Source organism: Catharus ustulatus, chromosome 6 (genome assembly GCF_009819885.2).
Source record: "Catharus ustulatus isolate bCatUst1 chromosome 6, bCatUst1.pri.v2, whole genome shotgun sequence".
Classification (NCBI taxonomy): domain Eukaryota; kingdom Metazoa; phylum Chordata; class Aves; order Passeriformes; family Turdidae; genus Catharus; species Catharus ustulatus.
Genome location: NC_046226.1, coordinates 54,143,595 through 54,171,043, shown reverse-complemented (window position 1 = coordinate 54,171,043; position 27,449 = coordinate 54,143,595). Strand labels below are relative to the sequence as shown.

The 27,449-nt window shown below is 64.5% G+C and overlaps 5 protein-coding genes across 13 annotated transcripts; 3 read left to right on the top strand and 2 right to left on the bottom strand.

Annotated features, from left to right (window-relative positions):
- Positions 1 to 510: 510 nt before the first annotated feature.
- Positions 511 to 4,902, bottom strand: P2RX3 (purinergic receptor P2X 3). 2 transcript variants are annotated; one of them, XM_033062876.1, is made up of 12 exons: positions 4,521 to 4,902; positions 3,645 to 3,780; positions 3,473 to 3,544; positions 3,334 to 3,400; positions 2,720 to 2,813; positions 2,561 to 2,638; positions 2,228 to 2,369; positions 1,574 to 1,704; positions 1,393 to 1,486; positions 1,258 to 1,323; positions 1,018 to 1,095; positions 511 to 928 (listed from the first exon to the last, which is right to left on the bottom strand). In XM_033062876.1, the coding sequence occupies exons 1-12, from the start codon at positions 4,658 to 4,660 to the stop codon at positions 806 to 808; spliced, it is 1,221 nt and encodes a 406-aa protein (XP_032918767.1). In that variant the 5' UTR covers positions 4,661 to 4,902; the 3' UTR covers positions 511 to 805. The 2 variants fall into 2 exon arrangements, with proteins under 2 accessions (XP_032918767.1, XP_032918768.1); XM_033062877.2 differs by lacking the exon at positions 4,521 to 4,902 and adding an exon at positions 4,197 to 4,315.
- A 656-nt stretch (positions 4,903 to 5,558) lies between these two features.
- On the top strand, positions 5,559 to 11,945 carry SSRP1 (structure specific recognition protein 1). Its single transcript, XM_033063745.2, has 17 exons — positions 5,559 to 5,608; positions 6,098 to 6,258; positions 6,468 to 6,653; positions 6,826 to 6,931; positions 7,373 to 7,563; positions 7,631 to 7,861; positions 7,946 to 8,049; positions 8,158 to 8,286; positions 8,447 to 8,668; positions 8,748 to 8,820; positions 9,228 to 9,366; positions 9,459 to 9,504; positions 10,002 to 10,125; positions 10,499 to 10,669; positions 10,891 to 10,982; positions 11,111 to 11,291; positions 11,552 to 11,945. Exons 2-17 carry the CDS (start codon positions 6,205 to 6,207, stop codon positions 11,618 to 11,620), a joined length of 2,118 nt encoding a protein of 705 aa, XP_032919636.1. The 5' UTR covers positions 5,559 to 5,608; positions 6,098 to 6,204; the 3' UTR covers positions 11,621 to 11,945.
- A 693-nt stretch (positions 11,946 to 12,638) lies between these two features.
- On the top strand, positions 12,639 to 27,003 carry TNKS1BP1 (tankyrase 1 binding protein 1). Of its 5 annotated transcripts, none has more exons than XM_033061841.1 (13): positions 12,639 to 12,718; positions 13,200 to 13,331; positions 13,803 to 13,940; positions 14,069 to 14,693; positions 15,384 to 15,456; positions 16,226 to 17,461; positions 17,729 to 20,079; positions 20,199 to 20,517; positions 20,737 to 20,866; positions 20,950 to 21,086; positions 21,253 to 21,419; positions 21,528 to 21,593; positions 26,370 to 27,003. In XM_033061841.1, exons 3-12 carry the CDS (start codon positions 13,844 to 13,846, stop codon positions 21,586 to 21,588), a joined length of 5,196 nt encoding a protein of 1,731 aa, XP_032917732.1. In that variant the 5' UTR covers positions 12,639 to 12,718; positions 13,200 to 13,331; positions 13,803 to 13,843; the 3' UTR covers positions 21,589 to 21,593; positions 26,370 to 27,003. The 5 variants fall into 5 exon arrangements, with proteins under 5 accessions (XP_032917732.1, XP_032917735.1, XP_032917734.1 ...); XM_033061844.1 differs by lacking the exon at positions 26,370 to 27,003 and adding an exon at positions 21,775 to 22,064 and having other exon boundaries at positions 15,387 to 15,456; XM_033061843.1 differs by lacking the exon at positions 26,370 to 27,003 and adding an exon at positions 21,775 to 22,064 and having other exon boundaries at positions 17,732 to 20,079.
- On the bottom strand, positions 22,165 to 26,106 carry LOC116997323 (bone marrow proteoglycan-like). Of its 3 annotated transcripts, none has more exons than XM_033061850.2 (5): positions 23,480 to 26,106; positions 23,216 to 23,394; positions 23,008 to 23,142; positions 22,598 to 22,709; positions 22,165 to 22,398 (listed from the first exon to the last, which is right to left on the bottom strand). In XM_033061850.2, the coding sequence occupies exons 1-5, from the start codon at positions 23,538 to 23,540 to the stop codon at positions 22,340 to 22,342; spliced, it is 546 nt and encodes a 181-aa protein (XP_032917741.1). In that variant the 5' UTR covers positions 23,541 to 26,106; the 3' UTR covers positions 22,165 to 22,339. The 3 variants fall into 3 exon arrangements, with proteins under 3 accessions (XP_032917741.1, XP_032917739.1, XP_032917738.1); XM_033061848.2 differs by having other exon boundaries at positions 22,165 to 22,709; positions 23,480 to 23,572; positions 23,957 to 26,106; XM_033061847.2 differs by having other exon boundaries at positions 22,165 to 22,709.
- LOC116997324 (proteoglycan 3-like) lies at positions 26,187 to 27,399 on the top strand. Of its 2 annotated transcripts, XM_033061852.2 has the most exons (4): positions 26,187 to 26,461; positions 26,565 to 26,699; positions 26,911 to 27,022; positions 27,277 to 27,399. In XM_033061852.2, the coding sequence occupies exons 1-4, from the start codon at positions 26,297 to 26,299 to the stop codon at positions 27,333 to 27,335; spliced, it is 471 nt and encodes a 156-aa protein (XP_032917743.1). In that variant the 5' UTR covers positions 26,187 to 26,296; the 3' UTR covers positions 27,336 to 27,399. The 2 variants fall into 2 exon arrangements, with proteins under 2 accessions (XP_032917743.1, XP_032917742.1); XM_033061851.2 differs by having other exon boundaries at positions 26,911 to 27,399.
- The last annotated feature ends 50 nt before the right edge of the window (positions 27,400 to 27,449 follow it).

The following is a 27,449-nucleotide window of genomic DNA, read 5'->3' as shown; positions in this document are numbered from 1 at the left end:
CGCTGTCCTTGCGGGGCGGGGGCTGCCCTGGGCACCAGCGAGGGGCTCCGGGACCCTCCTTCGTCATTCCCAGGAATGAACCCCAGCACTTGGCACCAGCGGTTCCGCTGGGAATAAGCCTGGCTCCCGGCGTCCCCACTGGCTCTGCAGGGGGATTGGGGTAGCAGCCCCCACGGGGTGGGATGAGGAGCCAGACCCCCGACCCCCCCCGAGCAGGAAGGGCAGCGCTTGACCCTGCACGAGGAGGGATGCAGCAGCTTCCTCCGAATCCACCAGAGTTACTCACATCCGACCGAGGAAGTGACACCCCCAGGGTACAACTCCTGTCGCTCTTGCCCTCTTCCACGGGCTGCGCTGCGGGCACAGCGCTCCTCCTGTTGGCAGCTCCCCCCGCGGTGTCCCCTGTCCCAGGGACAGCACCCTGACCCCTCTTCCCTCTGCTCCCACACCCCAGCCCTGTGCATCGCTCCCCAAAACCGCCCCGCGCCCCCCAAAGGCTGGACACGGGTGGGTGATGCAAGCCACGGGTTTATTGGGGGGGAGTGCAGCCCCCGGCATGGGGTGGCAAGGACAGGGAGGTGCTGGGGTGGGGCACCCTGGGGGGAAAGGCACAGGGCTCATATAGGCACTGGGGACACTGGGATGTACTGGGACATCCCGGGTGGGCCCTGGGGCTCACAGGGGGAGCACTGCAGACTGGGCTGGCAGTAGGAGCCCAACAGGGGTTCCGGCGAGCCCCTCACGATGCCATGGGCTGCCCCACAATGTGGTGGACAGGCGGGGGGCTGCCCCATGGCCCCCGGGCCTAAAGGCCGAGGGAGAAGGTGCCCGAGTCGGTGGATTGCTTGTCCCGGGAGCAGGTCCCCAGTGGCCCGGGGGGACACGCTGTGGGGCTGGCAGGGGTGGCGGGGATGTTGGCCTCTGGCACCTGCGGGGCAGGAGACGGGCACTGGGTGAGTCATGGCATCATGGATGGAGGTGTCCCCATCTCCAGGGCACCCCCGCCCCGTGTCTGACCTCCTCGAACTTGCGGGCCTTGTAGTGCTCAGCGCCCTTGAGGAAGTTGAGCAGGATGATGTCGCACAGCACCGTGCCCTGGGGGTGACAGTGTTGGGGTGGGGGAGCCCCGTGCTTTGGAGCACCCCCAGATCCCCGTGGAGCCAGGCCGCTGTCACCCTGCGGCAGTTCTGTGTCCCCATGCCCCATGGCCATGGGATTTGCCCCTTTTGCCCGGGGCTGAGAACGACCACAACTCACCACACCGATGGAGGTGAAAGCAGCCACTGTGTTGATGAGTGTGGGGACGATGCCGAACTTCCCGGCCTGGGGGAGCAGAGCCCTTGTTGGCCAGAGTCCCTGACCCCTCTACCACCCCCCATGTCCCACACGTACGCTGCCGTACACCAGGACATCAAAGCGGATCCCAAACGCCTTGATGAGGGTGCGGCGCTCGGAGCCGTCGGGCCAGCGGTAGTATCTGGCATGCCTGCAGGGACGCGGGGACATGGGGACAAGGGGACAGGAGCCATGCCAGGCAGTGCACACTCCTGTCCTATGCATGTCCTGGCCATACCTGAAGTTGTATCCAGGGGCAGGGGTCCGGGCCAGGCTGTCCAGGCGGGTGAAGGAGTAGCGGGGCAGGCAGAGCTCCCAGGCTCGGTCCAGGTCACACACCCACCCGATCTTGATCCCCAGCACCCCCCCCTGCCCCAGCCCTGCATCAGCACCACGGACCCTGGACCCATGGTGCCAAGTCCCCACAGTTTCACAGTCCTGCATCCCGTGGCCCCGTGCTCCATGTCCCATGAACCCACATCCCACATTCTCACCTCCCCAAGCTCCACATCCCCCTGCACCCCATGTCTCAAATCTCTGCGTCTGTACACCCTATGTTCCACATCCCAAACCCCATGCACCCACAGCCATGTCCCTGTGTCAAGCCCCACATCATCTCTCTGTGTCCTGTGTTCCTGTATCCCCATGTTCTGTTCCCAGCATCCCTCAGCCATGCACCCCATGTCCCCATGTTACGCAAGTCCATGTGCCCATCTTCCATGTCCACATCCCACCACCCCACATCCCCCCATTCCATGTCCCCATGTCCCACATCCCATGTCTCTGTGTCCCCATGTCTCCCATGCCCTTACTCCCACCTGCTTGTACCCCTATGTCCCCACACCCACCCTTTTCTCCCCCCATGCCTCCCGTGTCCCGTGTCCCCGCTCACGGTGGCAGCCAGCGCAGGGAAGTCCTGCCCAGCCAGACGAGCCACGTCCCCCAGGCGCAGGATGGGGCACAGGGGCTGCAGCTGTGGGTGGAAGCGACAGCGACCCAGCTCCACTCCACTGCCAGGGGCTGGCAGGTTGGTCCTAGGGACACAGAGGGACATGGGGACATGGAGGGATGTGCCGTCAGGCAGCAGTCTGGGATTCATGGACCCCCATCCCAGTGTGCCCCCACCATCTCGTTCCTGTGTCCCCATGTCCCTGTGTTACCCCATCCTTCTGTCCTCATGTCCCCCCGTGTCCCCCCGTGTCCCCCCGTGTCTTGTGGCACTCACTTCTCAAAGCCAAACAGCGGGAAGCGGATGCTGTTCTTGATGAGGAGGGTGAAGTTCTCAGCTTCCAGCATGACGGGGCTGGAGGAAAGGGGGTGACGCTGGGGACACGGCAGGGGCCATATCCCCTGCTCCTCCCTGTGTCCCCCTGGCCCCACTTACACGTCAACGGTGTCCACCTCGGGCGGGCACCAGCCCTGGATCTCGCAGGTGCGCAGGGTCGCGTTGTAGGGGACGCAGCGCCCTGTCAGCATCCCTGGGACCCCTAACCCCTGTCAGCACACCTGGGACCTCGGACCCCTGAACTCTGTCAGCACCCCTGGACCCCTGAACTCCTGTTAGTACCCCCGGGGGCATCCCGGAGACCCCAGACCCCCGTCAGCACCCCTGGGACCCCTGTATCCTTCTCAATATCCTCGGGAGAAGCCCGAGATCCCAGATCTCCACCAGCATCCCTGAGACCCCATATCCCCATCAGCACCCCTGGGACCCCCGGAGGACTGTCAGTACCCTCGGGAGCACCCCTGAGATCCCAAATCCCCATCAGCACCTCTGGGACTCCCGGAGGACTGTCAGTACCCTCGGGAGCACCCCTGAGATCCCAGATCCCCGTCAGCACCCCGGGGATCCCCGGACCGCCATCGGCACCCCTGGGACCCTGAATCTCCCCGGGCCCCCCCAGTCCCCTGAGCCCACCACGGGTCCCTCACTCCTGCCCGTGGTGGCTCCCCCGGTCCCTCCGGCCCCCTCAGCCCCCGTTCACCGGGGTCCCTCACCGTTGCTCGTGCCCGGGCTCCGCTCCCGGCAGTCCCGGTCCGCCGAGCAGTGGAACGCGGCTTCGCTCTGCGGGGCGGGGGTCAGCAGACGGGGGGCTCACCGAGGGGATCCCCCCGAGCTCCCCCTGCCCCCCCGCACCTCCGGGCACACGCCCTGCGCCTGGTCCTCGGTCCGGATCTGCTTGGTGACCACCACGAACACCGAAGTGCCCTGAAGGACGTCGCTGTCACACGACCCGTTCGGGGCGTGGGGAACTGAGGCGGGGGTGGCCCCGCGCTCCTCAGCGACCCCTCCGGTCCCCGGTGCTCACCTGGGGGGGCGTGACGTAGTCGGCCGTGTCCATCACCTGCCCCGCGTAGCGCCCCACGCCCTTCACCTTGGTGACCACGGAGGACTCGATGGCGGTGTCCCGCACCTGGTACGCTTTCTCATGGAGGAACACCCAGCTGGGACAGAACCGCGGGTGACATTGGGGACAACCACCCCCGGACACCATCGGCACTCCCCGGCACTCCCCGGACCTGCTGATACCCGACTCCCCAGAGCTGTCAGCGCCAGCGGCTGCAGGTCCCCGACAGTCGCTTGTCATCCCCCCGCCCGTGGCTGCTGTCACCCCCCGCGTGCACTCGGGGGCAAGGGTCCCCCTTCTGTCATCCCCTGGGGCCGAGCGGCTTCTCTGCCTCTCGGTGTCACCCACACCGTCCCCTTCCCGTCTTCCACCCGAGATGCTCTCCCGGCTGTCCCCCTTGTGTCATCCGTAACGACACCTTGCTGTCCCCATCATGTCACCTCCGCTGCCACCCTCCTGTCACCCGCACCGGCACGCTCTCTGGCTGTCCCCCTTGTGTCAACCCGCGCCGACCTGCTCTGTCCCGCCTTGTCAACCGGCACACTCTCCTGGCTGTCCCCATCGTGTCACCTGCTCCGGCACAACTGAAGTCCCAGCACCGACACATTTTGTCACCTGCTCTCCGTCCCTCCGCTGCTCCATCACCCCCTACTCCCGGCCTGGCCACCCCCCATCACCCTTGTCACCCCCGGGTGTCACCTGCAGCAGCAAGTGGCAGTCGCCGCGCTGCCGCGGTGCCGGGAAAGGGTGCGGGGGTGTGTGTCCCCGGGGATGTCCCGGGGCGGGGTGTCCCGGAGGTGCCCGGGGGTTGTCCCGGCGGCTGCCAGGGGGGCTCACCCAACGAAGTAAGCGAGGATGAGGAGCTGGACGCCGCGGTTGACGACGCCCACCACCCAGCTCTTCACCACCACCGACTTGGTGGTCTCGTAGGAGAAGAAGTCGCTCACCCAGCGGGTGTATGAGCTCGGGAGAGACATGGGGAGCGCGGAGGGTGGCCGGGGACGGGGTTACGGGCAGGGCAGGGCAGGGCTGCGGGCAGGGCAGCGGCAGGCAGGGCTGCGGGAACGGAGGGTGATGCGGGAAGGGCAGGGCAGGGGTGCGGACAGTGAGCGGGGATGCGGGCAGGGCAGGGCAAGGCAAGGCGCGGGTGCAGGCAGCGGTACCGGCAGGGTGCGGGTACCGGCAGGGTGTGGGCTGCACCCGCAGGGGTGCGGGCAGCGAGGGCGGTGCGGGCGGGCAGGCGGAGGCGGGGGCAGGGCGGGGGCCGGGGGCGGGGGCACGGCCTGGGGGGACGGGAGGGGTCGCCCCCCTTTCTGGGGGGATGGAGGGGTGCAGGAGGGGCCCTTCCCCGCGGTTCCTGTGGTGGGGAGCCCGAAATGAGGGACCCATTCAGACACCGGGGAGCCCCGCGTTGGGGTGCAGGTGGGGGGTGCGCCCCAGATTGGAGATGCGTGCTTTGGGGGGGACAGCCCTGCAGGGGAGCACGACGGGGGTGCCCCATGCCTGCGGTTTCAGGGGTACCCCGCTCTGGGCCGCCCCATTGTCCGGTTCCCACACTTTGGGGCGCCCCGGGTTTGGAGGGGGGGGTTGTCCCCACACGATGTGACGTCACGGGGCTCGCCCCCCGCTGGCCAATGGGGTCCCTCCCTCCTTCTCTCGGTGGTTTTGGGCGGGGCAGAGCGGCGGCCGGGGGGCGGGGTCGTGGCCACTGTAGCCGCGCCCCCTCCGCCTCGGTGGGCGGGGTCCTCCGGCGCGCCGCCGGGCCGCTTGCGGTGCGGTGGCGAGCGCTGTACGGCCCCGCCCCTCCGCCAGGGGGCGCCGGCGCGCAACCGGCGCTATGGCGGAAGTCGATGCGCGACTTCCGGCGGCGGCGGCGGAGGCTCCGCGCGGTTCGCCCTGCGCAGGCGGGAAAAGCGGCGGCGGCGGTGCGTGGGGGGCCGGGCGGGCTTGCCCGAGGGATGGGGCTGTCTGGATCTCGCGGCGGAGTCAGGGGAGGCTGGGCTGGGATGGGGGAACAGGCCTGAGCTGGGAGTAGGCTCGGGGCGGGGGGCAGGCCTGGGGTTGGGGGGAGGCCTGGGGGCGCTTGGGAGCTCAGGCCGGAAGGAATTTGGGGGTGCGGTGGATGGTTTGGGGTGCGGAGAGGCCGCATCAGGGAGGGGAGAGGCGGGGGGAGCAGTTTCGAGAGGTGCGATGACACAGCGGTGGCCAAGGCGTACAGGAAGAGGTGGCCCTGGTGCCACGGCACATCTGGGGAAGGGGGCGAGAGGGGCCGGGGGTCGCCCCCGTCAGTGAGTGAGGTCCCACCGCGAAAGGCAGGGGCTGGGAGCAGTAAGAGGGAGTGAGGTTCGGTTTTAGGGGCGCTGGGGAGGGCCAGGAGCCCGTCTGCAGCCCGGCTGACCGCTGTCCTCCCACAGCTGCCGTGACTGACTCCTGTGCCGCTGCCCCGGGCATGCCGGGCTGGGGGGGCTGCTGAACCCCTCCCCGAGCTTGTCCCCGTCCCCTCCCACACACCGCAGCCGCCATGGCTGATACGCTGGAATTCAACGAGATCTACCAGGAGGTGAAGGGGTCCATGGTAAGAGAGGGGACATGGGGATAGCTCCAGGGGCACTTACATGGTTGGGGTGTGGATGGGGGGAGTGAATGCTCTGTGGTGAGGAAGGTGTGGGGGATGAAGCTGTGGCTGGTTGGTGGTGTGGGTGCCTGGAGGGCTGCACCTAACAGGGCCGTGGTTCCCTCATGGTTCCATGGGACTGAGTCCCCTCATGCACATCTCTCCCATAGAACGATGGGCGGCTGCGGCTGAGTCGGCAGGGTGTCATCTTCAAGAACAGCAAGACAGGAAAGGTGGACAACATCCAGGCCTCAGAGCTGGCCGAGGGTGTGTGGCGGCGCGTGGCGCTGGGGCATGGCCTCAAGCTGCTCACCAAGAACGGCCACGTCTACAAGTATGACGGGTTCCGGGAGTCGGTGAGTCCCTGATCCCTGCTCCTGCTGCCTTGGCCCTGTCCCAGATCCCTGCTCCCTGCCAGCCCCAGAACAGCTCTGCCCCCTGCATCTCCATGCCCATGGGCTGTGTCTCACCTGGGGCTCTGGGCACTGGTGGTTCCTGATGGTGTTCCCTCATTCTTGCCCTACCCAGGAATTTGACAAGCTCTCAGATTTCTTCAAGGCCCACTATTGCCTGGAGCTTGCGGAGAAGGATCTTTGTGTGAAGGGCTGGAACTGGGGCACAGTGAGGTTTGGAGGTGAGTTCCAGTGAGTTCCTGAGGCTGTGGGGCAGGATTTTCCCATCAGTGTGGCTGCTCTGCTGCTCCAGCCATTCCCTTGGGAGCAGCTGCTTCCTAGGGATGTCCTCAGGGACATTGAGGACATTTGCCATCTCAGGAGGGCCCTGAATCCCAGGGGCCTGTGCTTGGTGTGGAGTCTGCACATGTGGCAAAGCTGATGTTCTTCAGGGAGCTGGTGGATGTGCCTCCAGCTCAGGGACCAGGCCACATTGGGTCAGGCAATTTCTTTTTGTGTGTTTCTGGGATGCAGCCAGAAGGAAGAAAGCCTGGAGATTTTGGAGTGGTGGGAATGCAATGATGAGAGCAGAGGCACTGCTGGATTTTGGGAGAGGAGCAAGACTGTGGCTGGAGGTGGGATTTGTGGGGCACAGCTCTGAGCTGGCTGTGATGTCCCCACAGGGCAGCTGCTGTCCTTTGACATCGGGGAGCAGCCGGTGTTTGAGATCCCGCTCAGCAATGTGTCCCAGTGCACCACGGGCAAGAACGAGGTGACACTGGAGTTCCACCAGAATGACGACGCCGAGGTTTCGCTCATGGAGGTCCGGTTCTACGTGCCCCCCACCCAGGAGGATGGCGTGGACCCCGTGGAGGTGCGTGGGGCTGGCAGGAGGGTGGGGGCTGGCAGTGAGGGACCCTTGGTGACCGCTTCCCTCGCAGGCCTTTGCCCAGAACGTGCTGTCCAAGGCGGACGTGATCCAGGCCACCGGAGATGCCATCTGCATCTTCCGGGAGCTGCAGTGCCTGACGCCGCGCGGGCGCTACGACATCCGCATCTACCCTACCTTCCTGCACCTGCATGGCAAGACCTTCGACTACAAGATCCCCTACACCACTGTGCTGCGCCTCTTCCTGCTCCCGCACAAGGATCAGCGCCAGATGTTCTTCGTGGTGAGTGGGAATGGCTCAGCCCTCCCCTGGAAGGCCATTGGGGGTGATTTGTGGGGGTTTCTTCACCCTCTCTTCTCTTTTCAGATAAGCCTCGACCCCCCAATAAAACAAGGCCAGACCCGCTACCACTTCCTTATCCTGCTCTTCTCCAAGGATGAGGACATCTCACTGACTCTCAACATGAATGAGTGAGCTCCCCCAATGCCATGCCGCTTCCTAGACCCCTCCCTGGATTCTGAGGGAGGTACTTACCCCCAGACCCTGTTCTCACCTCTGCCCTTCTTCCCTCCACACAGGGAGGAGGTGGAGAAGCGCTTTGAGGGGCGGCTCACCAAGAACATGTCGGGATCCCTCTACGAGATGGTCAGCCGGGTGATGAAGGCACTGGTGAACCGCAAAATCACCGTGCCTGGAAACTTCCAGGGGTGAGCAGCTGCAGAGCCAGTCCCTCTCTTTCCACTTCATTCCCATGGCCAGGAGAAAGGGGCTCTCTGTGTGATGCTTGCTGGGGAGGAGGGCCTGTCTGCTGGGGTTGGACAGGGGGGATGGTATTTGTCCCCATGGATAGCAGTGTTTGTCCTGCAGACACTCAGGAGCGCAGTGCATCACCTGCTCCTACAAGGCCAGCTCAGGGCTGCTATACCCCCTAGAGAGGGGATTCATTTACGTGCACAAGCCCCCCGTGCACATCCGCTTTGACGAGATCTCCTTTGTCAACTTTGCCCGTGGCACCACCACCACCCGCTCCTTCGACTTTGAGATCGAGACCAAGCAGGGCACCCAGTACACCTTCAGCAGCATCGAGAGGTGGGTGTGGGCTGTGGGGCCTGGCTGTGCCCACCAGGGCTCCCTAGCACCCCCGGCCCGACCGTGCCTTCTCCCACAGGGAGGAGTACGGGAAGCTCTTCGACTTTGTCAATGCCAAGAAGCTGAACATCAAGAACCGGGGGCTGAAGGAGGTATCAGCCACATGGGGCTGGGCTCGCGCCCACTGGCGTTAGCACTGCCTTCTCCCAGAATCCAGCTGCTTTTCCCTCCTTTTTTCACCTCTCTTTTCTCTCCTTGCCCTTGTAGAGGAAAAAGGTCCGTGCGATATCCCTTCCTCTTTCTCCTCCTCCTCCTCCTGGTGCAGGTTTCCTGTGCATGGCCGTGGTGGTCTCTGACTAACCCAGTAACCCCAGTGTGGTGTGCGAGGGCCCCCCTAACCCCCATAACTGCTCTGCCCCTCTCTCCGGGGCCCGGAGTGGGGAAGGAGGGGACACGGCTGTGTCCATCCCGTGTCCTGTGCATGCCCAGGGCCGTGCTCACCCAGGGCTGAATTCCAGAGGGGGACACAGGGAGCAGCTCTCTTCCCACCTCTCTGCAGGGAATGAAGCAGAGCTATGATGAATATGCAGACTCTGATGAGGACCAGCATGATGCCTACTTGGAGAGGATGAAGGAGGAGGGCAAGATCCGGGAGGAGAATGCCAATGACAGCAGCGATGGCTCCGGGGAGGAGACAGGTGAGAGCCGGGGCTGTGAGGGGCTGCCCTGGTGCTCCAGCTCGTGCTTCCCACGATGATCGGAAGCACTGAGCCCTCGCTTTCTCTTCCAGATTCATCCTTCAACCCTGGAGAAGAGGATGATGATGTGGCTGAAGAGTAAGTAGAGGCCAAGCAGGGCTCTATCCAAAATCCCTGTAGGAAGGTGCTGTTCTAGGGCTGAGAAATGAGCATTGAGAAATGCTCATAGCATGCTGGGATCACCTGCATTTGGGGATGTACAGCTCTGGATTTGGGAATGTTGGGCAGCTTGGGCAGTTCTGAGCTCATTTCATTGTAATGGCATTAGGCAGTATGAGAGTGCTATGGAAGGGCTCCTGGGGAGGCTTTGGCTGCACTTTTCGGGAAAGAGAGCAGTTGGGAGGAGGGTTAAAGCCCCAAGCTGGGGTTGAGGATGGGTGGGAGTCATAGGGGGAGCGTGAAGCTGAGCCCTGGCGCCATGAGAGCTCTCAATGTCCAGGAAGCAGAACACAATGAGCTGTGTTTGTGGAAAGCCACTCCCCTGGGGGCTGTTAATGGGAGCAGGGCAGCTCCAGCCTGGGAAGCCTCAGAGCTGTGGTGTCTGGGGCAGCTCTGAGGCTGGTGCCCCCGTGCAGGTTTGACAGCAACGCCTCGGCCAGTTCCTCCAGCGGTGATGGCGACAGCGACCGTGAGGACAAGAAACCGGCCAAGAAGGCCAAGATCGTCAAGGACCGCAAGCCCCGAAAGAAGCAGCCAGAGGTGAGGGGGTGCTGTGGGAGCAGGACCAGCTCCTGGAACAGGATCAGGCAGGTCACAGCCCCACCTGAGCTGCCTCACCTCAGGATCTGCAGCACTCACCAGTGCCCTGGCCAGAGCTGTTTTCCCAGCTTGGCATCGCTGCCTTCAGATGGGTTCAGGCTGAGCTTCTCCCAAGGGCATGTTGTTCCCATGCCCAGCCTGTCGTGGTTGTTGTTGGGCTGTTCTCCAGCAGCCTGACCCCCAGGTGTGACCCTCCAGCCCCTCTCCCAGGGCTGCAGCTGGATTGCTGGGGGTGCAGAGGTGAGCAGCGCCTGGTTCCGAGGTGTTGGGTGAAGGGTGCATTGGGGTTCCATGGGTATTCTCCACCTCCCAGAGCAAGAAGGGGAAGGACCCCAACGCTCCCAAGCGCCCAATGTCGGCCTACATGCTCTGGCTGAATGCCAGCCGGGAGAAGATCAAGTCAGATCACCCTGGTATCAGCATCACGGATCTGTCCAAGAAGGCTGGGGAGCTCTGGAAGGCCATGTCCAAGGAGAAGAAGGAGGTGAGGGATGGGAGGCTGGTACAGGAGGGGAGGCTGGGTATGGAAGACCCTTCCTTGCTCCTGGGAGCTGGAGGTGCACAGATGGAGTTGGGAAGCAGGCGGGACATCCTTGGGCTGGTGAGCTGGGTTATCAGAAGTGGTAACAGGGTGGGGTGCAGGTGGGTGCTGGAGGATTGTGGAGGAGGAGGGGGGGCCTTGCTGACCCTGTGCTCTGGCTGCAGGAGTGGGATCGGAAGGCGGAAGATGCCAGGCGGGATTACGAGAAGGCCATGAAGGAATACAGTGTGGGCAGCAAGGCTGACAGCCACAGGGGGTGAGTGTGCTGGCAAGGGGCTGGCAGGGCTTGCCCCCCCCCCCCCAAAATTGGGCTGTTCTAGGGCCAGTGCACTGCCAGCCTGGTGATACGGCTCCTCTCCCCTCTGCCCCCCTAACCCTGCACAGAGAGAGGTCGAAGAAGAAGAAGAAGAAGCAGGAGAAGCAGGTGAAAGGGAAAGGGGACAAGAAAGGCGCCACCTCCAAGTCCTCATCCTCCAAGTCACCAGCTAAGGGCATGAGCGACAGCTTCAAGAGCAAGGAATTTGTGTCCAGCGATGAGAGCTCCTCTGCAGAGAGCAAGAAGGAGGTGGGGGTCACAACTGGGGGCGGTCCTGGTCCCTTTTCCTGGGGGGACAGCTCTCTGGGAGGGTCCCAGCCCCTCTTCCTTGGGGAGCATCCTGGTGATTTCTGCTGGAGAGGCTGAGTCCTTCTGGTATCTCATGTCTGTGGTACTTGGAAATCCCTCGAGGTGTCCCCAAGTCACCACCATCACCTGTCCCTGCTGTAGTGGGGGATACTTCCCTGCCTTCATTGTCCCCTGCTGACCTCTTTGTCTCCCGCCTGCAGGACTCAGAGGACGAGGGAGCTGCCAGCCCAGCCGCTAGCTCAGAGGACTCTGCATCCGGCTCGGATTAGCCCCATCCCAGCTGCCTCCAGGCTAGATCCCAAGTCGGGAGAGGACTGGGTGGGCTGGCCCCACGGCAGGGACCAGGGTCCCAGGCTCAGGATGGCTCTCACCTGGGAGCAGGGCCAGGTTCTCCTGTCCCCCCAGCACCCCGTGGTGGCAGGAGGTGCCAGAGGCTCCTCAGTCCCTCACCTTTGTATTCCTTCAATTTATTTTTTCTAAACGCTTGGGTTTCTGTCCTTTTCTTTCCTTCCCTCGTTGGTTTTTTTTGGTGTTGTTTTTTGTATTTTGGGTCCGTTCACATGGCAACTCGGGTTGAATAAAAAAAAAAAACCCCACTGATGGTGTTTGTGTGGGTGTGGGGCTGGCTCCCCCATCCCTCCTTCCTTCCTGCAGCCATCCGGGAGCTCGTTCCCCTCCTTGAACGGCTTCCAGGGGTGACTTCATTCTCTCCCCACCCTCCATTAGCGGCCCCCAGCCCCTGCTCAGCCATCAGGGCTCCTAATTACAGCCCCTCGCTCGATCCTGATGCCATTTGGGGGTTTTTCTACCTCCCTCGTGAGGGGGTTGATCCGATTAAGGCCTGTTTCCCCTCCGGCGTTGATTGCAGCCGATTCCCGGTCTGGAACCAGCCCCCGGGGGGACCCCATGGCTGCCTGTTCCCCCTCCTTCCAGTGCCTTTACTGGCACCGCTGGGATGCGGCTGCGGGGAAGGAGGAGCCCCCTGGGGCGGAAGCCGCGGGTCCCCGGTGGACACAAGGGACTCTCGATGCCCACATAGTTCGGGGGCTCTTGTCACAGCTACCCCCACCTCAATGCGCAGTACTGCCCCTCTGGCAGCAGACCCACGGCTGGAGAACCCCGGGAATGGGATCATTTGCAACCGGGTGGGGGTCCACGGGGTGTCCATGGGGTCCTGCCCGGCCCCCGAGGGTGATTCGGGGGTGCTAGAGGTTTCCCGCGTGTCCCCCCGCCCCCATTTTGGAGGGCTCTCCAGCCGCCCCTCTCCGTGGCCCGCCCGCCACGCGGCGCCGCTCCGCCCTGCCCCTCTCCGCCGGCAGGGGCGTGGCCGGGGTGTCATGAATATGGATGAGCAGCGCCGGTGGAGGGTGAGTGGGGGTCTCTCTGTCGGCATAGGGCTGCGGGTAACCGTGATCTCCCCCGGGTCCGTGGCTCCTGCCGGGGAACCACGCGGCTTTGGCCCCGGTGGGCAACGTGGGGCCGGGACCCCCGAATTGAGTGGGGGACTTCGTTGTCATGGGGACGGCGCTAGGCCGCGGTCGCGGCCTATCCAGCCACTCTATCGGAGGCTTCGTTGCCGTGGCAACGAGGCTAGGCCGCTCTGGCGGAGGACCCCGGGGAGCCGGACCCGCATCCCGGGGCCCCGCCGCCATCCCGGGCTGGGAAACGGGCCCGATGGTTTCCAGATGTGGGTTGTGGCGGCGGTTCCCCCGTGGAAGGCGAGAGGAGGGGGGTCTTGGGGAGGGTGGACCCCGGCGGGGCTGGAGGGAGCGAGGCGGGGAGGGGAGGGCAGGGGAGAGAGGGCAGGGCCGGGAGGAGGCACCGAGCGGGTTTTTCCTGTCCCCGCAGCCCCGGTGAGTCACGGGAGAGGCAGCGGCAGCAGCGTGAGACCCGTGGGGACAGTAACCCCTCCTCCCCGCGGCTCTGCGCCCCCCACGTGTGTCCCCGGCCCGCCCCCGACATGAAACTGATGTGGGGAAGGTGAGTGGGGCACCCGCGGCCCCTGAGAGAGGCTGGCCGAGGGTCTCGGGGGACCGGGCGGTGCCTCCTGGGCTGCCGGGGGCTCGGGGGGGGCCGGGGGTGACCTGGGCAGGAAGCTGAGTTGGGGACTGGAGCGGACTGGGGGCCAGCTCGGCGCTGGGGGGTTGGCGAAGGTCGGTGAGAGTGACACGTGTGTGTTGGGACAGGCTAGCGCAGGGTCAGACAGGTAAAGGACGGGCCCCGCGGCGTTAGGGGGTGTAGTGTGGGCTCCGTGTGCTTACGGGGCGGGTCGGGGCCGTGTCTGGCTCTGCTGCCGGGACCAGGTGAGCCGGGGCCGATGTACTAAAGGTGGCAGCACGGTGTGGTCGCCGTTTGGCACAGCCGGACAGGGTTTGGCACAGGGCCCCACGGGGTGGTTGGGCTCCCCCAGGCTCGGGGCGCTCCCCAGAACGATTCTCCCTCTCTCCCCAGAGGCTGACCCAGCGCCGTGCCCCCCACATCCCCGCGTCACCATGGCCTCCCAGCCGCAACCCCTGCACCCCGCCGTGCCCTGCACCTCCCCTGCCGGCGGCACTGGGGGGGCCGGGCTGGCAGGCAGCCCCGACAAAGGTCAGTACCCCGGGCTGGGGGGTATTCAGGGCAGGGAGGTTGCTGGGGCAGCCCCCCGAGGGCTGTTCCCAGTTGTGGGGGGCCGCAGCACTCCGCTGACCCCATCCCCCATCCCTTGCTCTCCGCAGGCAGTGCGCGCCCCAAGCCGCCTGTGCGGCCCAAGCCCCGTGTGCTGCCCAAGCCGGCCGTGCCCGCCAAGCCCCCGGTGCCTCCCCCCGCGCCAGGCCCGCGGCACCCCCGGCCCGAACTGCCCTCGGCCGAGAAGATGAACCGCCTGGCTGGGCCCCAGCCCTACAGCGGGGCAGGCTCGGGGGGGCCCCTCCGGCGCCCCTCCTTCACTGTCAGGTCACCCGAGACCCCCAATGGGAAGGGGCTCTCGTCTCCCCTGGTCACAGGCACGGAGGAGGAGGTGCCCCCGGCCCCGCCAACCCCCTCCCGCAAGGGCCCGGCGCCCTTCAAGGTGACGCCAGTGCCGGTGGCTGCCAGGCCGGAGCGGTTCCCGGGCACCACCGTGGAGGAGATCCTGGCCAAGATGGACAGCAGGGAGGGCCCAGGCAGCCCAGACCGGGCCTGGCTCTCACCCTTCTGCACGGACCCCTCCTCCCGCTTCGGCTCCAAGACCTTTGCTGCCTTCCGGAAGCGTCCCAGCGGGGAGGCAGATGGAGACCCTGCCAGCAAAATCCCCCAGACCCCCCGACCTGCGGCAGGCGAGCTGGGAATGGGGGATGATGGGCACCCTGTGGCTGAGATGAGGTGAGGACACACCGACGCTGGGAGGAGTGGCAGCGGGAACAGGGAATATCACTCCGAGCCATCCCAGGGCTGGGATGTAACGGAGCTGAGGTCTGGTTGCCGGCACGGGGCCCGGGTTCCTCCCGAGCCGCAGTGCCTCGAGCTGCCTCCGTGGGAAGGCCGGGGCGGCTGGTGCCGACCGCAGAATGGGCTGTCCCGGGTCAGGAGCTGCCTGTGGGCGGGCTCAGAGCCAGCCCCTGGGCTGGGACTGACAGGCAGGGGGTCGCTCCCTCAGGAAATGCTCCTGATTTTCCAGCCTTGCTATTTTTTCCCTGCTGGGCCATGCCAGGGCACAGGGAGCAGTCAGATCGGCGGGACTCCCAGCTGCAGGATGTCCTGGGCCAGGGCCAGGGCTTGGCCACACTCCCGAGAGCCGGGCACCTCAGGGAGAGCTGGGCGGGGGCTGCTCTGAACGAGAGTGTGAGAAACTGACTCCCAAAGGAGCAAAAACTTTCCGGAAGGAGAGTTGGGGCCACTTTGCCTCCTTCCCCTCGCAACCCAAGCCAGAGACTCTGCAGTTGTGGCAGGACCTGACCCCTGTACCCTGCGTCCTCGAAGGGTGGTTTGGGGCAGGGGTGCTTTGTGGGTGGTGGGAGAATAGCACTGAGACACAAAGTAGGATTTACCCCCCTTGCCCTTTTCTCTCCTCAGCAGTTCCCCCCCAACCGGGCCGAGCTGTGCCGAGGACCCCTGTGGACGCCGGAGGCCGCCCTCCCCTCCTGACGTGAGTGCTGGCCTCGCCCTCCGGCGCCATGGCGGCTCCGCTCCTGGGCTCTCTCCTTCGGGGCTCTCCTGTCTCCTCCGGGGCTCCCTCTCTGTGGGGTGCGTGTCTCTCCTTTCTCCTTGGGGTGCTGGCTGCCCCTTCCTTGGGGGGAAACAGTGCCCCCTGTGCCGAGAGCCCGGCGTGGGGCCTGGGAGTGTGGGGGTGGTGTGTGCCAACACCGGTGCCAGGCGTGGGCAGGGAGCAGCCGTGAGTCACCAGCTGGGGTTCAGTGACCCGGCAGGTATGTGGCAGGGCAGGCCCCACGGGCACCCTGCCAGCCCCTTTCCCCGTGCTGTGTTCTCTCAGGGTGGTGAACGGGACACCGGGCCACGGTGACACTGTGGGTGGCAGCCTGGGCAGCAGCACCAGGTCACCCCAGCAAGGGGTAAAACCCTGGCAAGGGGATGCCAGCCGCAGGCAGGGTGGGGGGCTGTGCTGGGGGTTCTGACTTCTTCCTGCTTCGTTTCTTTTCTCCATCTGTCCAGGCGCTCTGGGGGCAGTGGGGGGCCGGGCAGGGAGCAGGGCTGGGGCGCCGGGAGCCGCCCTGGCTGAGTCACGCGGGAGCAGCCTGGTTCTGGCACGCAGCATGGGCACTTCCTGCCCTGGGTGCAGGGAGGGGAGCAGGGCTGGATGGAGGGACCCTCCAGAGGTTTGGGGGGCTGGCTTTGGGATGGACGATGTTCGGAGGTGCCTTCTGAGTGACATGACCCCCTGCCGGTTTTTTCCACAGCTTTCCACTCTACAGCTGGGTGCCCTCGGACCTCCAGGCTCCCCAAGGCCCCCCACCTGCCCAGCCCCAGGAGCTCCTTTCCAGCCTGCAGAGCCCTCTGCCCCAGCCCCTGGCTCCCCTGATGCCCCCCCTGAGCTCCTGGCCCCTGATTCCCCCACACTGCCCCCTGGCTCCCCTGAATCCCCCACTCGGCCTCCAGTCGAGGTCCCTGTCACCTCCATCCAGGCCCCAGGTGCTCCCTCAGCCACTGAACCCCAGCGCAGTATCTCCCGTTCCCCTGGCTCACCACACACTCCAGGGGAGGGATCTCCTGGCACTGCCAGCCCCCCTGGCACTCCTGAACTGCCCCCACGAGTCACCTGCCCCCCCGGCTCTCCTGAAGCTGCTGCCGAGTACCTGGGCCCTCCCAGCCCACCCCTTGCCAAAGCCTCTCGTCCCCCAGGCTCCCCAGAGGGACCTGATGACTCCACAGTGTCCCCACAGTCCTATGAGGGTCCTGATTTCAACCCCTCTCTCCGGGATGTGGGTCTCCGGCGCTCCTCAGAGGGGGTGCTGCGGCCCCCACCCACGGGACAGGGCCTGGGGGAGCTGGGGGGCTCGCTGAGTGCCCTGCCCCGGCCTGGAGACCTCTTGTCAGAGCCCTCCCTGGGCAGCGAGTCTGGCTGGAGCCTTTCCCAGTCCTTTGAGTGGACGTTCCCGTCACGGGGGGCACGCTTGCCAGCCTTCCCTCCCCGCTCCCCCATCCGGGAGACACCTGACTCAGGGCTCTCCGAAGAGGGGGAGTCAGATGGGGAGGCTGCAGCCCCTGGCCCTCCAAAGGACAACAGTTCTGAAGGACCTGACAGCCAGCAGGCAGAGGGGTCTCCATGCCCAGGGGGTCCCGTGGCCCAGCGAGATGCTGAGGGCTCAGCAGAGGAGGAAGAGGAGGAAAAGGAGGCAGAGCAGAATGCTCCCGTGTCCCACTTCCCACTTCACATGACAAAGCCTGGCCAGGACCCAGCTGAGCCCGAGTCCCCCACCCAGCCCAGCCTCACCACATCTGCCCCCTTGGATCCAGCCCCTCCAGATCCAGCTGCTCCAGCTGACTCAGCCTGGGCAGGTGATGGCCCCAAGAACTTGCAGGGTCCTGGGGGCCCAGGCCAGACTGAAGGACCCTTACAAGAGCCTGACCCCCATGCTGACCCGGGCTGGCTGACAGAGCTGTTGGCATCACCTGGGGTCCACAACTCTCCAGAGGTGAGGGTTGTGGGGGACTCTGTGGGCTCGTTGTGGGCTGGGCTACTCCTCCCTGCCCTCCACTGAGCAGTGGGATAGAGCAGGATGGATGGATGGGTGGGTAGAGGCTGAGCAGGATGTGTGCTGAGGGGCAGGTGGTGGGGTCTGCTCCCCGCCTTGGGATGGGCCCTGCTGTGCTGTGTCCCCAAGGTGTTTCCCTCCTCCCCAGCTCTGCTGCTGTAGAGCCAGGGTTGCACCCCCCTCAAACTCCTCTCCACATTTTTCCAGCAGAATCTACTGGGCTGGTCACGGAAGGACCTGTGCAGTGAATTTGGCATTGGCCACCCTCGCCAAGACAGCACCTTTAACTGGAGCCACCCAGGTGTGTCCAGGGAGAGAGACTGGCCTGTTCAGACCAAGCAGGACCAGGAATTCAAGACCAAATCCAGCTGGGACAACACCCACGGTGACAAGGACAGCACTGCCCAGGAGAGCTGGAGCGGTGACTACAGAGCAGTGGAGCTGATGGGGGACACGAAAATGGCCTGCAGTGATTGGTCCAAGTCCCTTGGCACTGGGAAGAGCTGCCCTCAGGATCCAGACTTCAGTGCCAGTGCAGCTAAGTGGGGCCAGGGCTGTGGCAGCATGGAGGAGCTTGGCTCTGGACAAGCCAACTGGGGCAGTGGCCTTGGCACGGGGCATGTCCAGCAGCTGGATAAGGAGCCACGCTCCGGGCAGCCTGCCTGGGCAGGCAGGTACAGCAGCGGGGACATGGAGATGAAGGACAGGGAGCTCACCCCAGACTGGGCCAGCAAATACAGTAGCCAGGATGCTGGGAGCAAGGAGGAGAATTTAACGCTGGGCTGGGCTGGCAGATCCAGCACTGGGGATGCTGGAAGCCCAGATAAGGAGCTCAACCCCAGCCGGCCAGCCTGGGACAGGAGGTATAACCCCAGGGACATGGAAAGCCAGGACCAGGAGTTCAGTCCCAGCCGACCAGCCTGGACTGGTGAAATCAGGGACGTGGAAAGCCAAGACAGGGAGTTCAGCCCCAGAAGACCAACCTGGACTGGTGAATACAGGGAAATTGAAAGCCAGGACCAGAAGTTCAGCCATAGCAGGCAGGCCTGGAATGACAGATCCAGCACCAAGGACATGGAGAGCCAGGACCAGGAGTTCAGCCCCAGCAGACCAGCCTGGGATGACAGATCCAGCACCAGGGACACAGAAAGACAGGACCAAGAATTCAGCCCCAGCAGGCCAGCCTGGGATGACAGATCTAGGACCAGGGACACAGAAAGACAGGACCAAGAATTCAGCCCCAGCAGGCCAGCCTGGGATGACAGATCTAGGACCAGGGGCACAGAAAGACAGGACCAAGAATTCAGCCCCAGCAGGCCAGCCTGGGATGACAGATCCAGCACCGTGGACACAGAAAGACAAGACCAGGAATTCAGCCCTAGTAGGCCAGCTTGGGATGACAGATCCAGCACCAGGGACACAGAAAGACAGGATCAGGAATTCAGCCCCAGCAGGCCAGCCTGGGATGACAGATCTAGGACCAGGGACATGGAAAGACAGGACTGGGAATTCAGCCCCAGCAGGCCAGCCTGGGATGACAGATTTAGGACCAGGGATACAGAGAGTCAGGACCAGGAGTTCAGCCCCAGCAGGCCAGCCTGGGATGACAGATCCAGCACCGTGGACATGGAGAGTCAGGACCAGGAGTTTAGCCCCAGCAGGCCAGCCTGGGATGACACATCCAGCACCAGGGACACAGAGAGCCAGGTTAGGGAATTCAGCCCCAGTAGGCTGACTGAAGCCAGTGAATGCAGCACCAGGGACCTGAAGACCCAGGATGAGTTCAGTGGCAGCGGAGCAGCCTGGGGTGAGAGATCCAGCACCATGGACTTGGAGACCCAGGACCATGAATCCACATCCAGCAGAGCAACTATGGATGGCAGCACCGAGGACATGGAGACCCAGCATGGGGAGTTGTTTAGCCCCAGTGGAGGTGTCTGGGGTGACCAATCCAGCACCAGGGTTGTGGGGGCTCAGGACAGAGAGTTGAGCCCCAGTGGAGCAGCCCGGGATGGGCAGCACAGTTCTGTGGCCTGCAGGGAGGAAGAGCAGGAGCTGATCCCAGCCCGGCTGAGCTGGCCTGGTGAGGGCAGCATCGGGCAGACCGGGCTGGTTGGGGTTGGTGAGGAGGACATGCCCAGCTCCCACCGCCCTGATCTCCCGGCACAGGAGCCCAGCTGGGGCAGTGCCCAACAGCAGGAGCGTGACAGCTCTGGCAGCAGGGACTGGGCTGAGGAGCTTGGAGCAGCTGAATGCCAGAACCAGTTTGGTGTCATTGGGACAGAGCGGGTGGCAGACCCCTGCAGTGCTGGAGCCTCAGATGGCTCCATGTCCAGGGCCCTGCCACAGCCCCAGGCAGGCTTGTACAGGGATCTCTCCCTGGACATGGGCAGTACCCGCTGGAGCCAGGAGCTGGACAGCTGGAGTGTGGAGCCACAGGATGCTGACACCAGGCGCCAGGAGTGGGCGAGTGCCTTCAGTGCCCGCTGTGCCGCCCGCAGCCGGGAGCTTGGTGCGGGGGAGCAGAGCCTGGGAGGGGCCATCAGCGCAGAGCACGGGTAAGGAGGACACCAGTGGTGGAAGGGAGGGAGCAGCTTCCCCTGAGGCAGACAAAGGGGTTTGGAGCAGGCCTTGTGTTATCCGAAGCTAGAGCAACTCTGGGGTTTTGTTTCCCAAGCAGGTTGGCCCCCAGCCCTTCAATGGGTGACATCCCAGCGGATCCCCCAGCTGTGCAGTCCCCCCGGAGCAAGTCACCCAGCCCCTCCGAGGAGGAGAGGGATCCCTCTGAGCCACCTGCTGCCCCACAGAGCCCCAGGGCTCATCCTCCGCTGCCAGAGGCTGCCAGTGGGATCCCAGCAGACACAGGAAGTGAGGAACAGCCCTTGGACCACCCAGATGGGGAGACCTCCTTGAGCTGGGGGGAGGAGCAGCGCTCTCTGGCTGCCCCCCAGCCTGAGGGCTCCATGGAGCAGGGGCAGGAATTTCCTCTTCTGGAGGTGAGTGGAAATGGGGAGATTCCGATCACCCTGTATAGCTTGGGACTTCCTAGCTATCACAGGACGTGTGTGTGGATGGGGCTCTCTGACCCTACTGCCTCCAGGGACAGCCATGGATTGAAGGCCCAGCACTGCTGTGGGGGCTGTGGGTGTGCTGGCTGGGGTGGGGGGTCCCTGGGCTCCCCATGCCAGCTCTGACCTGTCCCCCGGGCTCGGCAGGACACAGAACTCCTGGACAGCAGCGTGTTGCGCTGCAAGGCCAGCCTGGGCCGCAAGCGCCAGCACCGGGCACCGTCCCTGCGCCCCAACACCGCTGAGGGGGAGAGCTGGATCTTCCGGGACTCCACAGGTGAGCCCAGCGGGGATGGAGATGAGAGCTGGGTGTCTGTCCTGGCACAGTGTCACGGTGACGCTGTCCCTGTGTCCGCACAGAGCCCCAGCCAGCCCCGGCAGTGTCCTCTGATGAGGAGGTAGCGGAGGAGCCCCGGAGCCGGCGGATGCGCGGCTCACCCTCAGGCAGGGGGGTCAAGGTGCCGCTGTTTCCTGGCCTCAGTGCCTCTGCCATCAAGGTGAGTCCCTTGGACTCCTGTCTGCAGGGTGGAAGGGAGGGTGGAACATACGGAAACAGGACAGGCAGGGTGGGTCTGGGGCCTGGCTAAAGACAGAGGGGAGGCAGTGGGGGGACTTGGGGGGCAGAACACTGTGTTTCTCCCTGACCTCTCTTTCTGGCCCCAGGCCAAGCTGAGGGGTCGCAACCGCTCAGCCGAGGAGGGGACATCATCAGGGGACAGCAAGGGGACCCCTCCTAAAGATCCCCATGTGCAGCGCTCCAAGTCCTGCAAGATCCCTGGTGTCGGTGGAAAACCCCCAACCCTGCCCCCCAAGCCAGAGAAATCATCAGGGTGAGTGTGGGGCCAGGATCCTCATGGAGGCAAAAGGGGGGCTGAGGGGAGTCTGGGTCCTGGGACTGGTTTTGAGAGACTCATGCTGAAACTCTGCCAATATCTCAGATCTGAGGCCTCTCCCCCCCACTGGCTGCAGGCGCTGAAGCTAAAAAGGAAGAAGCCTTGAGCAGGGTGAGTGTGGGATTTGAGGCTGTGCTGGGGACACCGCCCACCCCAGGTCTGGCTTCCCCATGTCTGCACTGCTGGGGGTAGCCCCCTCCCTCCTCTCTGCTCTGGCTGGGTATCCCCAGGCTGGGTCACCCCTGGGGGTCCCTGCAGGGTCCTCACTCCCTCTCTCCTGTGTCACTTTCAGGCTCACTCCCCGACGCTGACGGCCCGCTGTCCCTGAACCAGGGCTGTCCCCTCCCTTGGGGACACTCACACACACACACCTATGCACTTTGTACGAGCTCGCAGGGTTCCTGTCTTCCCAACACCTCCTCCTCATCCCCCTGTTGTGTCCTGTCTCCTTGGTCCCCAAGGGGTTTGGGGTGGGCACAAGACCCCTCTTCCCTTCCCCCCTGCTTGTGTATGGCCCTGGACACAGGGCGACGGGTCTGGCTCATGGTGCCACTGCCACAGACAATAAAACCTCGCTGGTCAGTTCAGAGTCCTGGCTCTCTTCCTGGGCCATGGGCAAGGATCACAGAGATCCCTTGAAGAGGATTCTGCCATTGCCCACCCAGGAGCTGTGCAGGAACAAGGCGCACCTCAAAAACCTCTCTGTGCCCACCCTGGGTACACCCAGCCAGGCCCCCTAGCCATGCCCAAACACCAAGTGGATGCTGATACCAAGACTTTATTGAGCTCCAAAGGAGGGGGTGCAGCCCCCCGTGGGGGAACAGCAGTTAGGGAGGCCTGGGGACACCCAGGGGGGCTCAGATCTGGCAGATGAAGGGCAGCCGCCTGTTGCAGTTCACACTCCTCCAGCGCCCATCTAGGGAGAGAAGAGGGGGGATCAGCCCCTTGCCCACCAGCACCCTCACCTCCTGGGATCCCCTCCCGTCTCCAGGGATAGCCCCCCCAGATACCTTATACCAGCCCCCCAGTGTCACTTCCCCATCCCAAGCCCCTCAGCACCCTCCCCCCACCACCCCGGAGCCCCCCTGGAGCCCTCCCATAGAGTCCCCACTGACTGTTGGTGCAGAGGGCGGTGCAGAAGCGGCAGCCGGGCCGGGGATGTCCAGGTGACCACTGGCTATAGTTCCAAGGGCTCCCGTCGGTCCAGTGGCACCTCGGGTGGGGGAACTGCCAGAGGAGAAAGGGTGTGGGGGCCCCCAGCATTGGGGACAGCAGGATGGGAATGGGACATCCAGGGTGGGCACAAGGGACACTGGGACAAGGCTGGAGCACCCAAGTGGGCACTGGGGACACTGGGGTGGAGTTAAGTCTCTCCTGGTGGGCACTGAGAACACTGGCAGTGGGATCGGGGAACCCACTGGGAATCATTGGATGGGGCTGGGACACCCGGGGTGGGCCGTGGGGACATGGGGAGGAGACAGGATGGCCCGAGGCCAGGGTGTGGGGCGCGTGGCGGGGTCCTTACACAAGGCTGGCTGACGGCACCGATCCAGACCTGGCCGGAGTTGGTGTGTCGGCACGCCAGGTGCTGCAGGAAGGCGTTGGTGCGGTAATCGTGGATGGAGGCCAAGCGCCCGCGGAAGCGCCGGGCACAGATGCGCTGCAGGGAAACAGCTGTCACGGGGGGCACTGCTGCCCCCACTCCCACCCCTGCCCAACCCTCCCCATCCCACCTGTGCATGGTGAAAGCTTTGGCAGTGGCGGATGACGACGTAGCGGCAGGTGCCAGTGCCTGGCATGCTGGGGACATCAGGTGCCTGCTTGTCACCGGCCCCCAGGCACCCGCTGTACTCCTCAGGCACCTCCAGCTCTGTCACATTCTCCTCATCCTCCACCGCAGGGCTAGCAAGAGCTGGGGACACCAGCTGGGTCACCCTGGGATCAGGGGTGTCCTCAGGATGTCCCTGTGGGCAGGTGGGGGTGTGGGGGGCACTCACCAGAGCGGCTGACAGGAACTGTGCCCAGCAGGGCCAGGGCGAGCAGCAGGTAGGGCTGCATGGCACAGGGACGCTGGGGACACCACTAGCACCCTTGGGAGATCCAAGAGCTTTGTCATCCTCAGCCATGCAGGGGACACCCCCATGGGCCCTCTGCCACCCCCAGCATCACCCTGTCCTCCCCATGTCCCCTCAGAAACCCCCCCCATATCCTCACTGTCCCTCCACCATCCCCAGTGCTACCCTGTGCCCTGTCCCCTCTGCCACCCCAGCGTCATCCCAAGACCCCAGCCCTCCTGTGCCCACCATGTGCCCAGTTCCTCACTTCCAACCCTTAGGCATCCTGTGCCATTCTGTCCCCCACCATGCCCCCTCCACTCCTGGCACCCCAGAGCCCCCCAGTGCCAGACTCAGGAACCCCCAACCCTGGCAGCTGACAGCTGAGCCCACTCCCATGTCCCTGTCTGCGCTCCTCACCTGGGTCTTGAGGGGCTTTGCCCACTGCTGCCCTTATATCACTGACAGGGCCACATGTCCCTGACCACAGCCTTGTGACATCCTCAACCACCAACTGTTGGGGACATGGTGGGGGACACCCCAGGGGAGCTCTGCCAGCACCGTGCCCAGCCAGTGCCTGGGGTGTGCTTGGCCCAGGGCAGGAGGTGCAGTGGCATGAAGAGAGGCTGTGGTGGTTTGGGGTGCAGGGTGTGGGGAGGGGGCTGTGGTGGTTTGGGATGCAGGGTCCAGGGATGGGGGTTCGGGGCCATGAAGAGAGGCTGTGGTGGTTTGGGGTGCAGGGCCATGAAGAGGGGGCTGTGGTGGTTTGGGGTGCAGGGTGTGGGGAGGGGGCTGTGGTGGTTTGGGATGCAGGGTCCATGAAGAGGGGGCTGTGATGGTTTGGGGTGCAGGGTCCAGGGATGGGGGTTCAGGGCCATGAAGAGAGGCTGTGGTGGTTTGGGGTGCAGGGCCATGAAGAGGGGGCTGTGGTGGTTTGGGGTGCAGGGTGTGGGGAGGGGGCTGTGGTGGTTTGGGATGCAGGGTCCATGAAGAGGGGGCTGTGATGGTTTGGGGTGCAGGGTCCAGGGATGGGGGTTCAGGGCCATGAAGAGAGGCTGTGGTGGTTTGGGGTGCAGGGCCATGAAGAGGGGGCTGTGGTGGTTTGGGGTGCAGGGTGTGGGGAGGGGGTTCAGGATCATGAAGAGAGGCTGTGGCGCTTTGGGGTGCGGGGTGTGGGGACGGGGCTGTGGGAGTTTGGGGTGCAGGGTCCAGGGAAGGGGGTTTGGGGCCATCTTTAAAGAGAGGGCTGTGGTGCTTTGGGGTGCAGGGTGTGGGGAGGGGGCTGTGGGAGTTTGGGGTGCAGGGTCCAGGGGAGGAGGTTCGGGGCCATGAAGAGAGGGCTGTGGTGCTTTGGGGTGCAGGGCCATGTAGAGGGGGCTGTGGTGCTTTGGGGTGCAGGGTGTGGGGAGGGGGTTGTGGGAGTTTTGGGGTGCAGGGTCCAGGGGAGGGGGTTCAAGGTCATGAAGAGAGGGCTGTGGTGCTTTGGGGTGCAGGGTGTGGGGAGGGGGCTGTGGGAGTTTGAGGGTGCATGTTGTCAGTACAGGGGCTCAGGGAGTTTGGGGTACAGGGGCTGGAGGGGTTGGGGTGCAGGGGTGCACAGGGCATGGAGATGAGGATTGGGGTACAGAGCCCCCCGGGGGGGCTGTGGGTGCTCAGCTGTGGGGCAGGGGGGGGCGCTGGTCAGGGGAATGGGAGGCCTGTGGGGGCTCAGGGGGGGTCTGTGGCCAAACGGCCAGGCTGGACTCAGGGGACCACGGCCGTTGGGAAGGAAATGGCCCTTGGGCAAGCATGGCTGGCGGGAGATGGTATCAGCACCCCAACATCCCCTCTGCACCCCCAGCACCCTCACCCCAGGACACACTGCAACCCTTGCGTACCCCATACAAGCACCTTGCACCCCTCAAACTGGAGCAGCCCCCACCCCTGTATCCCTGGCCCTTTCACACCCCCAGCATCCACCCCTGCCTTGGGCAGCCCCATGCACCCCCCAACCTGCAGTCCCCTCCTCCCTGGGGGCCATGTGTGTCCCACTGCAGGCAAGGACTTCCCCCCTGGCCCTCATGGTGTCCTCAGGGCCAGGCTGGGTGGCGCAAGGCTGTGGTGGGGACATGTGGCCCTGTCACCCCTATAAGGGGGACAACAGGCAGACCACCCCCCAGCCCCCAGGTGAGGAGTAAGGTTGGGGACAGGGGCATGGAGGGGGACATCAGACTGGGCTCAGCCCCTGGCTGCTGGGGTGGGGAGCAGGGGCAGGCATCCCTGAGGCTGGGATGAGGGTGTCAGGGAGACATGGGGATCTCTGGGATGCCAGGAGTGCATGGGAGTGGCACCGGGGATGGTGGAGGGACAGGGGGGATAAGAAGCACAGAGGGGCAGGATGGGGTGAGGGACACAAGGTGGAACTGCGGGTGGTAGAAGGACAGTGGGGACATGGGGAATGGCAGAAGTGCCACAGAGGGAACAGATTGTTACCAAGGGTGGCAGAGAGGTTCTGGACCATGGAGTGTGGCCAAGGGTGACAGGGCTGTGGAATCTCCAGAGGGTGCTGGTGGTGTCCTAGTGTCCCTGCGTGTCCCACTGCCATGTGGCCCTGCCTGCTGCTCGCTCTGGCCCTGCTGGGCACTGTCCCTGCCAGCCACCCTGGTGAGTATCCCCCACCCCAGTGAGTGCCCCCCCCCACCCCTGCCTGCTCCCAGGGACACCCTGGGGACACCCTGAGTCCCTGCCACCCCAGAGCCATGCCCACTCCACTGATGCCACATGCCTGAGGCTGGCAGTGGGTGGCGGAGGGACGGACCCCTGGTACCAACCCTCCCCCTCCTCTGCCCTGCAGCCCCCCGCCAGCCCCAGGGGCTCCCTGCTGGTGACACTGCCCAGCTGCGCTACACCATGGTGAACAAGCTGCGCACTTATTCAGGCGCCCAGGTGAGGGGACGTGGGGCACGGGGGGTCCCAGGATGCCAGCACTGCTGAGAGGTGCCCATGGGCACAGGTGAGTGCCTGGTGCCAGCCCGTGCCCGTCCCACAGAGCTACTGCAAGGACACGTACAAGGGCCAGCTGGCTTCGGTGCACAGCAAAGCCCGCAACCAGGAGCTGCAGAAACTGGCAAAAACCTACAACATCTTAATCTCGCCCTGGATTGGAGCTGTCACCAGCCGCAGAGTGAGGGGACACCAGGGACAAAGGGCTGCTGGGTGCTGGCAAGATCAGCTGGGGGTTGCTTTAGGGGGTGCGGGGCTGGGTCTGGGGTGCTGGGGCTGGTGGCTGGGTTTTGAGGCATAAGGGGTTGGGTATGGTTTGCTGGGGCTGGTTTTTGAGGTCAAGGGGCTGGGTGGGGATGGTGGGGCCTGTCACTGAGATATTGGCACAGCAGAATGGGAAGTGGGAGTCCTACTGGGAGGATTCCAGCCCCTGGAACTACGCGAACTGGGCGCCCACCCAGCCCTTGCACATCTTCACCACCTGCACCACCCTCAGTGTCCGAGGTAAGATCACACACCCACCGTGTCCAGGCTTGGGGGGCGCTGGGGAGAGGAGCACGGGCTGTGGGGGCATTGGAGGAACACTGGGAAGACACTGTGGGAAGGGGGCTACAGGGCACTGGCTGAACTGAGGGGACTGGGAGTGGTTACAGGGCACTATATCCCAAAGGGGGAATATAAGGGGCACTGAAAGTGGTTGCAGGGTACTGGCGGGCCCTGGGAACGACTCATAGCCCTGACATTGTCCTTGTCCCCAGATGGGCTCTGGAGAAGCCGCCCCTGCTTCAAGCTGCACCCCTTCATCTGTCAGTACTGAGCCCCCAGTGATGCCAGAGCGCCCCAGCTCCTTTCCCAGTAAAGCAGAGGTCTCCTAAGCTGTGTCTGTGTGCACCCAAGGCCTGGGGATGGGGTTTTGGGGGCAGCACAGAAA